At 36.6% G+C, this 17240-nt stretch overlaps 1 protein-coding gene across 2 annotated transcripts in view; it reads right to left on the reverse strand.

Annotated features, from left to right (window-relative positions):
- Positions 1-17240, reverse strand: part of NFX1 (nuclear transcription factor, X-box binding 1) — an 87386-nt gene that overhangs the window by 46292 nt on the left and 23854 nt on the right. For both annotated transcript variants that reach the window (XM_007497896.2, XM_007497898.2), the window contains exons 7-12: positions 16133-16272; positions 14721-14820; positions 14418-14635; positions 12252-12349; positions 8672-8702; positions 3227-3309 (exon numbers count right to left, since the gene is read on the reverse strand). In XM_007497896.2, the coding sequence (XP_007497958.1) occupies positions 3227-3309; positions 8672-8702; positions 12252-12349; positions 14418-14635; positions 14721-14820; positions 16133-16272 (670 nt within the window). The remainder of the gene's footprint in view (positions 1-3226; positions 3310-8671; positions 8703-12251; positions 12350-14417; positions 14636-14720; positions 14821-16132; positions 16273-17240) is intronic.

The following is a 17240-nucleotide window of genomic DNA, read 5'->3' on the forward strand; positions in this document are numbered from 1 at the left end:
TCTCCTAGATCTCTCTCTCTCTGCCCAAAGGAGAATTGCTAATATCTTTGTGACTTGCCTTAACAGAAAATTCATTCTTAAAAAAGGAAAGGGACCAAATAGAAGAACTATTTTGCCCCCTGATTCTCACTAACACAGAAGAACTGGTTGCTAAGGTGGGGGATGATGGGAACAAAACAGACAAGCATAATTGCTATGGAGAAAACATGCTGAATATATTAAATACTTAAAAACAAGCTGTTCAAAATACAGATAAATGGCTTCATGCAAAGTACTTTTGTCCTATTCTTTCTATAGAAATGCTTATCCTATTTGGTGTTGGCCAAGTTCAGAATTTTTTTTGAAAAGAAAAAAAAATGAAACTATCATTTTCTCAAACTATCACCTTAAATATCAGCTCCTGTTCACAGCCAGACTTCCAGATAAATCTATGTAATAGTCAAAAGATATGAACAAATAGTTTTGGGATAAAGATATCAAATCTATATGTAACTATATGAAAAACATTATAGATCTTTATTAGAGAAATGCACATCAAAACAACTCTGAGATATCATCTTGTACCTATCAGATAGGCTAAAATGATAAAAGGACAAATGTGGGATGTGGAACATTTGGAACTGGTGGAACTGTGAACTGATCCAAACATTTTGGAGAACAATCTGGAATTATGCCCAAAGAGTTATAAAACTTTGTCTATCTTCTGACCCAGCAATCAATCTATCTATCCTCTCCCTCTCCCTCTCCCCCCTCCCCCCCCTCTCTATATATAAAACTATCAGATTAATTTCCTAATAAGGTAAACGGAATAAAGAAAAAGAACCTATGTTATGTTCTTAAAAAAAAAATGGAAAGACCTACATGAAAGTGAAATGAGCAGAACCAAGAGAACATTATATACAGCAACGAAAATACTGTTTGAAGAATGACTTGTGGTTTTTTTCCCCTTTGCTGCCAGACCTAAATATTTCCATTTTAGTCACATGTTGCTAGAACAGAAGGAAAAACTGGATGATCCAGAGAAAGAACTGACATATCTGAAACATAGCAAGTCATACTTTACATATGTATGCATATATAAACATACACATATACAAATATATATATATATATATATATATATATGTTAAATGTTAAATGATGCTTTCACTAGTAAGGGGAGAGAAAGGTGGTAGATACCTAGGAATTTTAATATAACAAATTAGTTAATTTCTTAGAAAAATAAATCTTATCTATAATTGTTGCCTCCATTTTCTTTCCTTTCACTCACAATTAAATGCTCTATAATCTGTGACTTCACTCAACTCAGTGGTTCCCATTTAGTGGGGTTCTGCTAAAAATTCTTTTATGGAACCTTGAGCATCAAAAAAAAATTACCTAATGATGTTACAAATATTATTTTTCACAAATATATGCATGATTGAAGCACTACAGGTTTCTGTAGAAATTCAAAACAGTCATGATGACAGGCATGATAATTCTGGTGTTTGTGCAGAGATCACAACCAACTTACTGATTCTTACTAAGTGCAACATGTTCTCGCAATTTATTCATCCATTATCAAATGTATGCAAACCACCACTTGAGCACAAAGCATTTCCCAATGGATGGTCAGACACAAGCACAGGCCTTCATTCTCAAAGGAGCTTGTAAAATCCTCTTACCAGTTTCTATTACATATCTGTGCAGGTGAACATGTTCACTTTATTTCTGTTTTAAATAAATTTGATTTCCAACTAGATTTAAGATTGTATTTGCCTGGGGTTATGCCAAATATTGCAAACGTTTACTCAAATTAAAGTTTAACATTAAAATTAAATTTATATGATTATTATAATAAACATCTTTTATATATTATGTTTGCCAGCTAGGCAGCATAGTGGGTAGAATGTGACCTTGAACAAGTCACTTCACTGTTTGCCTCAGTTCCCTCATCTGTAAACTGAGCTGGAAAAGAAAATAGCAAACCACTTTAGTATTTTTGCCAAGAAAACTCCAAATGAGGTCACAAAGAGTCAGACACGAAAAACAACTGAACAAGATAGTTATTAATTCATTTAAAATGTTATTCATATTCAAAAAATGTAAAATGGGGCAGCGAGGTAGCACTGTGTGTTATAGTATCAGGTCTGAGTCCAGAGGTCCCTAGGTTCATATTTGACCTCAGACATTTACTAGCTAGGTGACCCAGGGCAAGTCACTTAACCCCCACTGTTTAGCCCTCACTGCTCTTCTGTCTTGGAACCAATACTTAATATAAAGTTTTGCAAATAAAAGAAGCATATGATGCCTAGCTAGATTACTTCTTAAATTCTTTCAGAATATCCCATATAAAATATTAATAGGTATTTCATAATTAGTTTTATAACTTTACATTTAGTTTTCAAATTATCAGTAAAATAAAAATTTACATTTTATAATTACAAAATGCACATTTTAATATGGAGCTTTGGGGGACTAAAATTATTATTATTGTAAGCATTTAATGAGTAAATCTAAAAAACTATTATGAGTAACTTAGATCTTTTTTTAAAGCTGGAAACAAAGTGGGTGTCAATCAACACAAGAACTAGTTATACATAGTAAAGTATGTGACTAATAACTGTAATGTGCAAAGTTTGAGAAAAAATGCTGAACATGAAAAATTCTGAGAAATACAGACTTCTATGAATTTATGCAACATTTTATACATCGACCACAATAATATAAGGGAAAACAGCATTTAAAGCCTTCAGAACTTTGCTCAATGAAGTGACTGACTGCTATGCCCCTCTGTGGTGAAACATGCCCTCTGTTTATTGGCCAAGAAGTACAGATAAGAGATACGAAGTGCGAAAGATGTTTTCAGACGTGACCAACGTGTTAATTTGCTTTCACAGCTCAGTCCGGTCTGGGCTTGCTGCGCTGCTTGCTTTCAGAGCACAATGCCTCTGCACCTTTGTTCTCACTACCACACTGCCAAGTTCAGCTTGGACTAATAATATCTCCCTCAGCCTCGTCTTCCCCCCTGCCTAGAGGGTTCTCACCTTCTGTGTGTTATCTCCCTTCCCCTCTGGACTGTAAACTCCTTCAAGGCAGCAAATGTCTGTACTTGTATTAATTTTATCCTTAGTGTTTAGCCCAGTGCCTGGAACCTAGTAGGTGCTTAATAGATACTTAATACAGGCTGCAGCATTCAAGTATCTTAGTAGAATCATTATTGTACTTTATAATTCCGTCAACTTACCACACAGCATATTTCATTACATTTGTGTCGTCCACATGATCGTTTCTTACTGCATCGCTTGTCACACAAAAATGTAGCATCAGCTATTGTCAAATTTAAAAAAGTAATTAATTAATATTTAAAATGTTGCATTTAAATAGTGATTAACAGTAATCTATGCATACAAATAATAGGCCAGCATTGTAGCATATTAGAGGCGACATGGAATAATGGATCGAGTCCTAAATTTGGGAGTCTGGAAGATGTGTGTTAAATCCAGTCTCTGGTCCTACCTAGCTACTGTGACCTGGCCAAGTCACTTCACTGGAAAATGAAGGTGCTGGGTCTAAATGGCCCCTAATTTCCCTTCGAAGTCTAAATCGATGATGCTATGATGATCTTTTCTGCATCTTTTTGCTGCAATTCTAGTGGCTACTACCAGGAGTTTAATAATTACACTCAGCAGTTACGCAGCAATGACTATGTGCCAGGCACTGCTAAGTGCTTTGCAATGAACAACCCTGGAAGGTAGGTCGTAGTATTAGCTCCATATTTCAGATGAGGAAACAGACAAATGGTAGTTAAATGACTTCTCCAGGATCACATAGCTAATAAATGCCTGAGGCCAGATCATCTTGACCTCAAGCCCAGCACTCTATCCACTGTGCCACTAGCTGCCTCAAAAGCAGGGCCTCTTTTTACACAACAGTAAGTTGAAAATCATGCATAATAGTGAACCCAATTATTTAATAAGTATTTCTTATATGAACATACCACGGTATTTTATAACTTATCTTGGGCTTATCAGAGCTACCAGCATCACTACTCTTGTACGTTGGGGTCTTTATTAACAACTACATAGGGTTAATGAAACAAAGAGAGGCACTGGTCTGATGCAGACACAACTTGCTACAAGCAAGAATTCTGGGCAAAGCCTGATGGAGCTAATGTTTGGTGCAAACATGAAATGACTCATACTAATGCTCTTCATTGTAAGAAAGAATGTGATTGAGTAAATTGCTGTGAGATTTTATGCCACTTGGGAAAATAGCACACATTTAGTACATAATTAAAATTTTTTATTTCACGTACTTTTCTACCTTTATTTTATTTTTTTATGATTGCCAATCACAGATACCTGAATTTGTGTGCTGAGTTCATGTAAAACGAGGTCCTACTATACATACTTATTTAATGCCTGGAAAATAGTCTCTCCAAAATTATGGAAGGTAAAGACACAAAAGTCTTTATATGAAATATATAATGGGTCAATCATTTACAATAATTTTCTATTATGACAATTAATACCTCTTACCCAAAAAGTTTTACTCTGATGCCTCATTGTGGCTTAGAGGTGACCCTGGGTCCTTGAAGGCTAGTTAACAGAACGGAGGCCTTGGCAGGTCTGTCATGATAGAAAGGTTTTGAGTAGGGGCCTTGAAGACCAGCCTTATTAAGTACAAAGTCTCATCACCTTTAAGCTGTCTGCTTAGTGACTAATTACCTGTCTCTAGAAACTCACTTTAAAAAAAAAGAAAAACACAAAATGGCCCTCAGTCCTATTCAGTCCTCTTCCACTTCTGCAAAGACATGAAGAGATAGAAACGAGGCATCAAAGGAACTCATTCTTATTTTGAAATGGACAAAGAAAGGTCAAATATAAGTGGCACAGTCTGATGTGGAAATAAATAAAAACTCAACAGGGAAGCAAGAGGATAAACATAAAGAAGAGAAATAATAGGGAGAGAATAGCTGTAAGCAAAACAAACTTCCCAATCCCAAAGAGAGAAGTAAAAGTAGAAAGGAAAAGAAAAACTAGAACCAAACTTTGTGCCTTGGATTTCCTCTTAAGACACCCAAAGAATGGCTAAACAAATTGTGGTATAATATAATGAAATATTACTGTACAATAAAGAAAATGATGAGATAATTGGGGAGGTCTCTGAGTAGTACAAAATAATGCAAAGGGAAGTGAGTAAAACCAGGGGAACAACTTCAAGGACAGCAACAATGTAAAGAAAAACAACTTTAAAATACTTAAGAAGCCTAATCAGCATAATGACCAATGACTGGGCAGGGGGAGGGAATGGACACGGAGATTAGAAAATGGCATATATTGTTGGATATAGATAATGCGTGAATTCATTCTGCTTGACAATGCTGCTTTATTTTTTAAAAAAAGATTTGGGGGTGTTTTTCAGTGGGAGGTGGGAATATTCAGAAAGGGGTTTTGTAATAGTGATGCTAAAAATAAAGAAGGCTCATTGAAACACTTTTTTAATGTATCTAAGAGAGCAAAAGGAAATTGAAAAGCAAATATTGACAAGCAAGACAGTATTATAAGACGTGACTTGAATTTGGTACACAAATGTGAGAGACACAGAGAGAGAGAGAGAGAGAGAGAATGCACACAAATAGATCTATAGATGTACATAAACACTCAAGCATATGAATATATATGTACACACCTATACACATATATATGCACACATATTTTTTAAAGCAAGAATTCATAATTTCATAGAGAATTCTCTTGGAAATGACATTTTTAGTATTTAGTCCAGAATTTTTTTAAGTCCTTAAAAAATTAAAATCTGAAATCCCCCCTAATCACAGGCCCTATCCCTCTTCTCCCTGTATTTTGATACTCAGTGACTTCAAGGCAAAAACCGAAAAAAAGGTAAAAATGGTTACCTATACAGAAAGACAAGACTCAGGAAGGAGAGAATCCAACAACTTGTCAATTATCATCATGCCTTTACATCTTGGATATATATTTTTTAAAAACCCTGACCTTCCACCCTATAATCAATACTGTGTATTGGTTCTAAGGCAGAAGAGTGTTAAGTGCTAGACAATGGAGATTAAGTGATTTGCCCAGGGTCACCCATCTGGGAAATTATCTGAATTCATATTTGAATCCAGGATCTCCCATCTCTAAGCCTGATCCACTGAGCCACCTAACTGACCCCTTGGGTATTTTCTTTAGAAAAAAGCATTGGCAGATCCTGGATACTGCAAATAACACTGAAAAAATAACATCACACAAAACTAAACAGATTATATCTTCAAAAAACTAAACAGATTATATCTTCAAAAGAAAATACTTGTTATTGATGTGAGAATTATTCCTTAATCAGCTACATAATCAGATTACTGACTTGAGAGCAAAGATGGAAGGAGAAAAAGACATGTAATACAACTGAAACTCAATTTTAACTGATTTTGCTAAAACAAATGGGAAATGGATATTAGAAATTACATTAACACTGATTTATTATAATCTTATTCAGAAGTTCAACTGATAAATCCACTGACATAAGAAAGGCAAAAAAAAGACCAAAAAGCATCATTGTGAACAAACTTATGACTTACTTGCCCGAACTGAGAAAGATGAAGACCAAAGGTAACACCAATTTATAATCATACAAAGAAAGATAATGTATGAGAATGAGCAATATTATCTCATAAAGTACAGAGAAGTAATGAAGGGCAAAACTGCATTAGGGAAAGCCTACCATGACTTTTTTCCAACTAGGATAATCAAATAAAAAACAAATGGAAAATATCTGCAGCAATTACCAAAACAAAACCTCACCATTAAGAACAGTGGAACCAACATACTTGCACCCTAACCTCACAGTTCGACTTGTGCTTATATGGGAGGTAGAAATGGCACTAGTGTGACAAATTTAGGAAAAACAGCTAAGCTGGACCTCTCCAAGTATAGACAGAGAAGAATCCATCATAGAGGTAACAACAGGGTGCCGATAAATCAAGATGCTAGGTATCTACCAGAAGGGAAGATATTCCCTGATAAATATCAAAGGAGGTAAAAAACAAAAGCCGGTCACTGTGATGGAGGAAATCTAGCACCAAGTTGAAGATGAAGAAAGACTGCCCTGCTCTTTTGGGTTTTTTTTTAAGACCCTTACCTTCTCAGAATCAATACTGGGCATTGGTTCTAAGGCAGAAGAGTGGTAAGGGCTAGGCAATGGAGGTTAAGTGACTTGGCCAGGGTCACACAGCTGGGACGTATCTGTTGAACCCAGGACCTCCCATCTCTGGGCCTGGCTCTCAATCCACAGAGCTACCCAGCTGCCCCTTGACTGCACTGTTTAAAGATGAACACTATGGAGTTTCCTGGAAGAAATCTATAGCTACTCAATAGATTGGCCTGACAATGCACACTAGAAATAGATGTAGTCAAATGGAGGAAGAATATATAGTGCCCAAATCACAACATGCATTTGGATCCAACCTATTAAGCTTGCCACCTCGTCAGTATGTTAATCTGGGACAAAAAGGCCAGATCAACAAACGTAGAAAACTGCAAGGCTCTTCTGAGGACTCAAATTCTCATGGAAACAAAGGCCTCTCTTAAGTACTGACATCCTACTTATGTTGCTAAATAGGGAGTCCTAAAAAGTCTGAGCTTTAATGCATGAAAACTGCAATAAGCCTTTTGGGACATCCTGTATCACAGTAAAGCGAAGCACATTCCAGTCTCTGAAGAGTATAAGATGAAGATCACATACAGGAAAATGGAGAGGCGCGAGGCGGCTACGAGCAGCCTGAAACAGATAACCAACGAAGAACTTCCGAGAAAAAAGAAAAGACACGCTATAGGCCAGTCATGGGTAAAGGGAAAATAATGGTAGGCCACGGCCACAATGTTTCACTGGTGCTCTCCCAACAGTATGAAAGGGAGAAAGCTTCCGGCATACTGGACAGACTCGTGGTGAACACAAAGGGCGACCTGAGCAATTACTGAACAAACTAAGGATGGCTCGTGCTCTGCACCACTGAGAAGAATCTCTAGCAAATACGACCACGAACGGATTAGAAATGTATTAGTAGGCAAGGAGGTGGCTCAGTGGAGAGAGAGTCAGACCTGAAGCCTGGAGAACTTGGGCTCAAATTTGGCCTCAGATACTGCCAAACCACGTGACCCAGGCAAGTCACGTAACCCCCGCGGCCTAGTCCTTACTGCTCTTGTGCCTTTTATCGATATACAATGTTGATTCTGAGATGAAGGTACGGGGTTTAAAAAATAAAAAATAAATAGAAGTGGGGACAGCTAGGTGGCACAGTGCATAAGAGTGTCAGGCCTGGAGCTAGGAAGACCTGGCTTCAAACCTGGCCTCAGACACTTCCAGCTGTGTGACCTTAGACAAATCACTTTATCCCATTTGTCTAGCCATTACTCTTCTGTCTTAAGAGTTGCTTCTAAAAGAGAAAGGGTTCAAAAGAATCAGTAAAAAGACAATTTAGAGCAAGATAGCAAGAAATCCAAATACCTAGACAGAATAGTATGTTGTTCACGTTAAAGTTTAATTATTGATCAGCTATTCATGATGATACTTAGATCTAACCTGAGTATTCTTTGGACATAAATACAATTTATCCTGCCCACTTCTTGGTTACTCTTATGTAGTAGTAAAGATGTTTTATTATATTATTTACCTTCTGTTTTGAGACTAGCACATGGCAGCTCCTAGAAAACAAAGAAATAATCATTATTAATAGCCATATTTGAAGCAAAGCAACTGTGTTAACAATAGCTGTCATTTATACATCACTTTATAAAGTTCAGAAAAAAAATGTTTTGTACAATATTGTTTGTGGGTCAAAGCTCTCCTTTAAGGTAGGAAGTGTTATCACCATTTTACTTATTATCATATTTTACATTTAATCATACAATTATGCAACTGGTGTCAGAGGTAGGATTCAAATCTGAGTCATTTAGGCTCTTTTACCCTAGTTACTAAGCCATGAGACTTTCCTATAGGTTTATTTGATCACACCTTAAAAATACTTTAAAAAACAAAGGTATTTTTGTTTTCTTAGATTACAATAAATTTAAAAGGTAGTGGAAGGGGGGGGGGGGCTGTGATAAGTTTGATTTCAAGATAGATCCCTCAAAGGAAAATTATAAATGCCAGAGGACTATGGGAAAACAGATGCATTTATTAAGGTAAGGTTGGTGAAACTGTGAGTTGGCCTATACATTCTGGAAAGCAATTTGGGATTTTTGTCCCAAAAGTCATTAAACTGTATACCCTTTGATGCAAGAGTACCTCAAGATTTGTGCCCCAAGGAGATGAAAGAAATAAAAGGATTCACAACAAGAAATATTTGTAAAAAGTTTTTTTATAGTAGCATTAAGCAAATTACTATATGCCAAATTCTGTGCTAGGTAGTAGAGATACAAAACCAAAAATGAAACAGTCTCTACCCTCAACAAGCTTACATTGGTGAGTGGTGAGGAGGGAAGCCCCAGGAGGAACAGAGGAAAAATGGTTTGAGTTTTTTTAAGTATAATTTAATTTTAATTTTCAGTTCCAAGTTCCCTCCACCCCTCTCCTACTCACTGAGAAGGCAAGAAATATGGTGTCCATCATATATATAAAGTCATGCATATTTCCATATTAATCATATTCAAAAAAAAGAAGAAACACAAGAAAAATTAAAAATGAAAGAAAATATGCTTCAATCTCTACTATGAGACCATCAGTTCTCTCAGTAGAGGTAGATAGGGTTTTACACCATGAGTCCTTTCGGACTTGCGCTGATCAGAGTATTTTACCTTTCATAGTTAATGATCCTTGGAACATTGCTGTTACAATGTTCCGCTCACTTACTCTCTATCAGTTCAAGTAAGTCTTCCCAGGCTTCTCTGAAATCACCACCCTCATCATTACTCACAGCACAAGAGAATTGCACCACGTGCCTCGCTATAACCACTACGTGTGTGGTCATTCCATAACTGATGGCCATTCCCCTCAAGCCACCACAGAAAGAGTTGCTATAAATATGGTTGCACACGTGGGTCTTTCCCTTTAATTTCCTTGAGAATTAAACCCACTGGTGGTACTGCTTGGTCAGAGGGTATGATGGTCCTGTGAGCACAGCTCAAAATCTTTCTCGAGAATAATTAGACCAGTTCACAACTCCAATGACAACGCGTTGTATATCTCTATTTTCCCACAATGAAGTGGAAAAAAATGTATAAGCATATAGGATTTACAAGGCAATGCCAGGGAGAGGAAGGGAGGCACTGAGTGCTGGTAGGAGGGGGGAGGATGATCAGGAAAGGACTCATGTAAGGAGATGACATTGGAGATGAGCTTTGTAGGCAATTTGGGATTCTCCTGTACCAGCAATGGAATATTGTGATGAGTATCAACAACACGCAAGGGAAGTTTGTAAAATAAGGCTATAAATGCAAGTTGTAGTCAGGTTGTAAAGGGCCTTAAAAGAGATTTAGAATTTTAAATCAGAGGCAAAAGAGAATCACAGAAGCTTCTTAAGTAGAAGTGACACAGGTAAAAGCGAACATTCGAAATGACACTTTTAACAGTTGTGTGAAAGATGAACTTCCATGCAGGAGAGGAGTAAGGCAGGAAACCAAAAAGAAGGAAAATGCAACATTCATTAAGCACCTACTATGTGTCAGGTGTCATGCTAAGTGCTGGGGACACAGAGAAAAGCAAAAGACAGTCCCTGCCCTTGAGGACAGTCTCACAATAAAGAATGAGACTCACAAAGAAGCACGGAGGTGCCTGATGAGAGGGAACAAGAAGTTATTAAGCCTACTATGTGTCAGGCACCGGCTAGTGCTTTACAAATATCGTCTCATTTGATCCTCACAACAATCTTGGAAAGTGGGTGCCATTATATCCCTACTAAGGGTAGGTGCTATTATTATGCCAGAAACAGAGGCAAACAAAGGTTAAGTGATTTAACCAGTCATACACATAATGTCTGAGGCAGAATTTGAATTCATGTCTTTCTGACTCCACGCCCAATGTTCTAAGTAGAAGGAAATGAATGGAATACATTGTGGAAGGAGACTCAATAAGACTGGGGAGAAGGGAGGAGAAAATGAAGATGACTCAGAGGTTCTGAACATTGGGAATTGTAAGGATAATGCAATGTTCCCAGGTGACTCTCTAGAATTATAAATTATAGATGAACTGTCAGCCTGGATCACTGCACCAATACAATGGAAAGTTTCCACTTTGTTGATATGATTCCCAGATAAAAAAAAATCTGCACAGATTAGAAAAAAAAAAGAAAAAAAGGAGTGGTTAGGGCCGTAACAAGGAATGGCTCAGGCTGGCGTGGAACTGGAACAGAGAGGGATTCAATGTCATCCATATGATCTTAATCTCTCTGGACCCTCAGTTTCCTCACCTGTAACATAATTTTCTGCAGTCCCTCTTTCCATTCTAAATCTATGATCCTATGAGCCTAGACTTTTATTATCTACTAATAACTTTTAAAGTAAAATTTCCACCTCCACCGGAGCTTTTGAACAAGATAGGGTTGACAGACTTACAAACTGTATCTTCACCTGGGCACATGACTTGGAAGTGTAAAATGAGGAGGCAGCAAGAACTCAAAAAGCCTGTCTAAAAAAACAAACTGAATGGAGCATCTGTCCCATATTCACAATATAGGAGATGCCCCATACTCTGACAACATAGCAAGTGGGAAAACAATCCCTACCTTCTCTCCTATATGCAAAAAATAAAATGATTTTATTTTCCTTGAAAAAAAAACACTAAGAAGTATACATTTTGATAATAGAGATTTAACTTGACTTTCTGAAAAATTTGACAAGAATTTTCAAATCCTATTCCTTTTCAACACAAAAATAAGTAATTGAAGGGGCATCTAGGTAGCAAATGGAGAGACCTGGAGCCAGGCAGACATGGGTTCAAATCTGGTTGCAGATACTTCATAGCTGTGTGACCCTAGACAAGTCACTTAACCCCAACTGCCAAGCTCTTACTGCTTTTCTGCCTTGGAATCAATAGTTAGTATCAATTCTAAGACAAAAGGTAAGGGTTCAAAAAAGTGACTGGAATGTAATTAAGGCATGAGTCAGAGCGGCTCATTTTTCAGTTTTGCTGGTAAGATTCCTAAAAACATTCTATTTTAAAACCGCATCTTGAAAAACCGGAAATTTCTTATTCTCCCATTTCAATTACTGAAAACATCTATAGCAGTAACTTAAAATGCGTGTTTTTTAATTTACCTTTGTTCTGAAAGTACATCTGCAGGAAATGACGGATGTGCGAGAACAAGGTCCACAGTCTCCTTCATGGCAGAGGTTTTCACATGTATGAATGAAATCTAATAAAAATTAAAATCTCATATTAAAAATTTTTAAACTATTAGTTCAGTCATCCAACTATTATTTATAGAAGTTGCACTATAACTTTTTAAATGAAGGAGAAAATATCTCTTCCTTCACAGTAGTAAGAAGAGAGATTATTAGAAAATATAGATAGGGCAATCACTTTTTCCTTAAGGGCCTCAGTTAGCCTATCTGTAAAATGAGAGCAAGACTACACAATTTCTATCTAAGGTCTCTTCTAGCTCTAAAACGGTAATCCTATAATCCTATAAAATGGTAATCCCCCAAACTCTTATGTCACAATTTTCAAAATAGTTCTATTCACCCCCTCCCCCTAAAAAATTTACTCACCAGTAATCCATCCTAAACCTGCTCTATTTCCGTATCAAGATGACTTGTAAAGAGTTAGGACAATAACACCAAATTCACTCTTCCCCACCTGGCCCTGAGAAATGCTCCAGGATTGTGTGTTCCTTTGCAGAAATCTAAAGGCATCTTTTTGATTTCCCTTTCTTTGTGAGACCTGATCTTAAGCGACTTATGAGTTAAATTGTGCTTACTTTAACCCCAGCCTTCTGTGAATTTATTTAAACATTGTTTAATCCTCACAATGAACCAGGCTTTAGCAGCCTAACAGATAGTAAGCATCTTGTAATTGGAGCTGTCCCACAACTCAAAGGGCTGCTTTGTGAAAGAGAAAGCACACCATCATTGGTTAAGATTAAGCTAGGAATGGCAACTCATTCCCAGGGATATTCCCGAGTTGGAAGGATTTAGGGGGCACCATCAGAAAATCTACAGAATGCCACTTCAAGTTCTATCATTTTAATTTTTCTAGTCAAGGACATTGCTATCACTCAATAATCAATTTCAGGTAAAGGCCACACCCTCACATCCTCTTGGGCTTGTCTATGGGACTGAGATGGATCTCATTCTTTTCCACCTTCCCACCCCTACCTGGAAATAAGATGCAAACAAAAAAAAATCTACATAATCTCTACATCCAAGTAAGTGAGGGCTAAATGAGGACGTACTACATGCATAGGTTCCCCTAACTGTCTATCTTACAGCTGAGTCACTTATCTTCAGGAATGTACTCATTTTAAAAGTATTTGACTAAGACTATGAAAGCTTCTTAAAAGTACAATCTGGCCCAATTCCGGTCTCCTACGGATTAAAATTATCCCAAGGGATCCAGAAAAACTTTAGACAAATAGTTTCTCCCCCAGCTCTCATGATTATTACTACTGATACTACTAATAGGTTTAGGGACAGGGACTGGACTTGTGATTTCAATGATAAAGGGAATCCTGATTATATATAATTTAGTCTTAAAGAATTGCCTGGAGAAATGTTAGTTAAAGGGGTATGCTCAGGGCCATGCAACCAGTAGTTGCCAATGGTGGTATTCATACCCAGGTGGGCCTGGCTTCTTTCTCCACTACCCCACACAGAACATTTCATAGTGTCTCATAGGACACCCATCAGCAGGACTGAAGGGGATCAATAAAATGTTAAAAAAATGAATACTAAACAATGGACACTAGAACTCGCTGTTTCTCAATAAATGCTTATCTAAGTTTACCAGACATAGGCTATGAACTCTCAAACTCTGACTTTCTCCATTATGACACATTCCATTATCTCTGAGCCCCAGAACCTCTTATCTACTTTTTCTACAATTTACAGAACACAAGCTCTATCAACCTCGCCTAGAACATTTGTTCACAAGATACCCAGAGCCATTCTGCTCAAAATCTTTAATATGTAAACTATCCAAGAAAACCCGAGGTCTCATCATCAGAAGAGCTTATAGCAATGTAGTTTGCTAAGAGAAATTGCACTTCCAGCTGAGACGTTATCATAGTATGATAAATAAAAAGGTGAAATTATCTGAATAAATGAGACACAACTTAGAGAACTCTATGTTGGAAAAATGATACTTTGACAATTTCTTTCAAATACTTATAGAAACATCTATCTACTAAAATGGGATATTCCACTTGGATATTTTGCATTGTAACATATTTAAATCTTTAAAGATAATGAATTTCATTTAGTTACCAAAGGAGCCACAAGTGAGAGGTTTGCCACATATTTTTCCACATGACGGGATAGGATCCATACATGTTTTACGTTCAACACATCCAAGTTCTAGCAATTTGCTAAGAGGAGTCTGACCACAAGGGCAAGTTTGCACTAACTGTGGAAGTCGTGGACACAGTTGGCAGGCCTGAGGGTGGCATACTTGTGAACACATATGGTTCCCACATTTCAATTTCCTGTTAAGAAAAACAATAGGATATGACGTGACTATTGTTAAGATACAATCTTACTATTTACATTTAAGATGAAATAAAGCCTTACTTGCCACATATCTTTAAACAGCTGAAATCTCCAAATTCATCAGACTGTCCTACATCTGTTCCACATAATACATCTTGGGAAGTTGCCCCACAGTAGCACACTTTAAGAAAACAATTTCAAAAATAAATTCCAACACAACAAACATAACAAAAACAGATTTTTAAAAAGGAGATGTAGAAAATCTTAAATTACCCAGAAAAACACAAGAAATATTGACTGGTGTTTTATTACAATAGAATGTATAAAGAATATGGCATAAGTTTGTCTTAGTCCTCTGTGGTGTTTAAGGAGTTCATTACTGGAAAGACACTTTAAGTTGAAAAGAAGGCAAATTGGTAGAATATATTCCTTACTGGTAATTCCCTACAATGATGAACTCACTGGCCCAATTAAAAAAAAAAAGACAAGCAATTCTAAAAGGACTTTCATCAATAATAGAGTTCTCAAGGACAGCATTATAAGAAGGAGCCAATGAATCTCTAAAATTAAAAGTTCTAATCATATTATTACTGTGATATACACTAAAACATTCTGATATAAAATCTTATTCATTTGTATTTGACTAACTCAGAATTTTAGATAATCACATGTGAATTCTAATGAATAACTTGCATTTTATAGGAATTCAGTCTAAAATTAGAATATTTTTATGCTGAAGGTTCAAGAAATTAAGGATTCTTTCATCTTCCTACATTAATTTTTTTTTCATGTAAAAGAACTAATGGTCCTGATATATTAGCCGTTATGTAGCAATATTGTATAAGGTCACATGATTCTTCTGGGAATTATCTATTCCATCAATTTACCATTTTCCAACAATCTCACTTTTAAATCTAGTTGCTATGATAAAAAGCATGTGAGCCTGACAAGTTCTAGTCCCAAATTTTTATATTTTAAAATTTTCAATATATAAATTTATAATGACACCTTAAAAGAAATGGAATGTGGCTGGTAGGACTTTTAAAACTTAAAATTTTTTTTTAATTTTATTCTTGAAGTTTAAAAAAAAATGAAGATGCAATTTGATGAAGAGATAAAAATAAAACTAAGTCAAAAATACCACTTTCAGGAGAAATAAGAGACTTCATTCCGTTTCGTAATCCTTACAAATTTATGAGAGAAAGTAATAGGAGCAGTAGGATGGCAGAGAGCATCAGACCTGGAGGAGTACTTGGATTAAAATCTAGCTTCAGATATTTATTAACTGTGTGACCCTAGGCAAGTCACTTAACCCCTACTGCCTAGCCTTTACTGTTCTTCTGATATTTAGTATCAATTTAGTATCAATTCTAAGACAGAGGTAAGAGGGAAATAGTGGAAAAACCTTAACATTGTACAATGATTACATGACATTTTAGAAAATTATATCATAAAATAATAGCAAAAGATAGTAAAAGAACAAAAATAATTACCTTGGCGTACTATAAGACCACAAGGTTGGCATTCACCTGCATGGCACAGTTCAGCACAGTTGTGCTTACCACAATTCAGAATATTGCCACACACATTAGAACAGTGAATGGAGCTGGACTGACCACAGCGAACTGAATGACTGTGAACATACCAAGTATCACATTAGCAAATATTTCGCTTTTGATTAGTACCACTTAGAAAAATCACAAAATCTATAACTGAGGCAAACATGGTGTAGCATTTACCTTAGAGACTCTTCTCCTAACCCTGTCTTTTGCATTCTGGATATCTCTACTTCTCTCCTTCCCACCTTACTCTCCCTACTATATCTCACTATTCAACTTAAGGCTCAGTGGGTCACAATTAAAGAACTGGAAGGGGCCATCAAATTTTATTGGCTCCAAGACAGAGGCTGTAAGTGACATATTCAAAGCCAAAGGGCTAGGGAATAACAGAACCAGACAACGAACTAGGATTTCTGACTGCTAAAACAAGCACATTTCCCCATGGCACCAGCTATCTCTTGGTGAACTTACACAATGTGTATTTCTTTAAAATGCATTTTATTTACCAAATAATTATTGCACTTACAAAATTATACCCTTACCCTAGGCTTACTGGTAACCAGAGCTATGTACAGCATTCCAGGGGGTGGTAGGGGAAGCTACTAGGATGTAGAAGGTGGCAAATAGGTAGGGTAAGCAGACACTTGTTGCCTGAATTTTCTTTTTTAAATCTTTATTTTCTGTCTTAGCAACAACTTTAAGGTAAGTAAAGGCTAGGCAAACAGGGTTAAGTGACTTGCCTAGGGTCATATAGCAAGGAAGTATCTAAAACCAGATTTGAACCCAGATCCTCCCAATTCCAGGCCTGGCACTCTATCTACTAAACTACCAAGCTGTCCTTCCTGCCTTAAGATTTCAAGGAAAGCTATGATGAATATGAATCATGGAAATTCCGGATCTGTAATCTCAAAGTTGTAGGTAATCCAAGGTTCACTAAAAGAAAAGCCCACAGGGGAGAGGGGAACAAGCAGTAGTCTCTACTAACGAGGTCATGCATGTGAAAAGTGATCTAAAATCAGTCAAGGACATCTATGACTAGAAA

The sequence above is a fragment of the Monodelphis domestica genome, chromosome 7 (genome assembly GCF_027887165.1).
Source record: "Monodelphis domestica isolate mMonDom1 chromosome 7, mMonDom1.pri, whole genome shotgun sequence".
NCBI lineage: Eukaryota > Metazoa > Chordata > Mammalia > Didelphimorphia > Didelphidae > Monodelphis > Monodelphis domestica.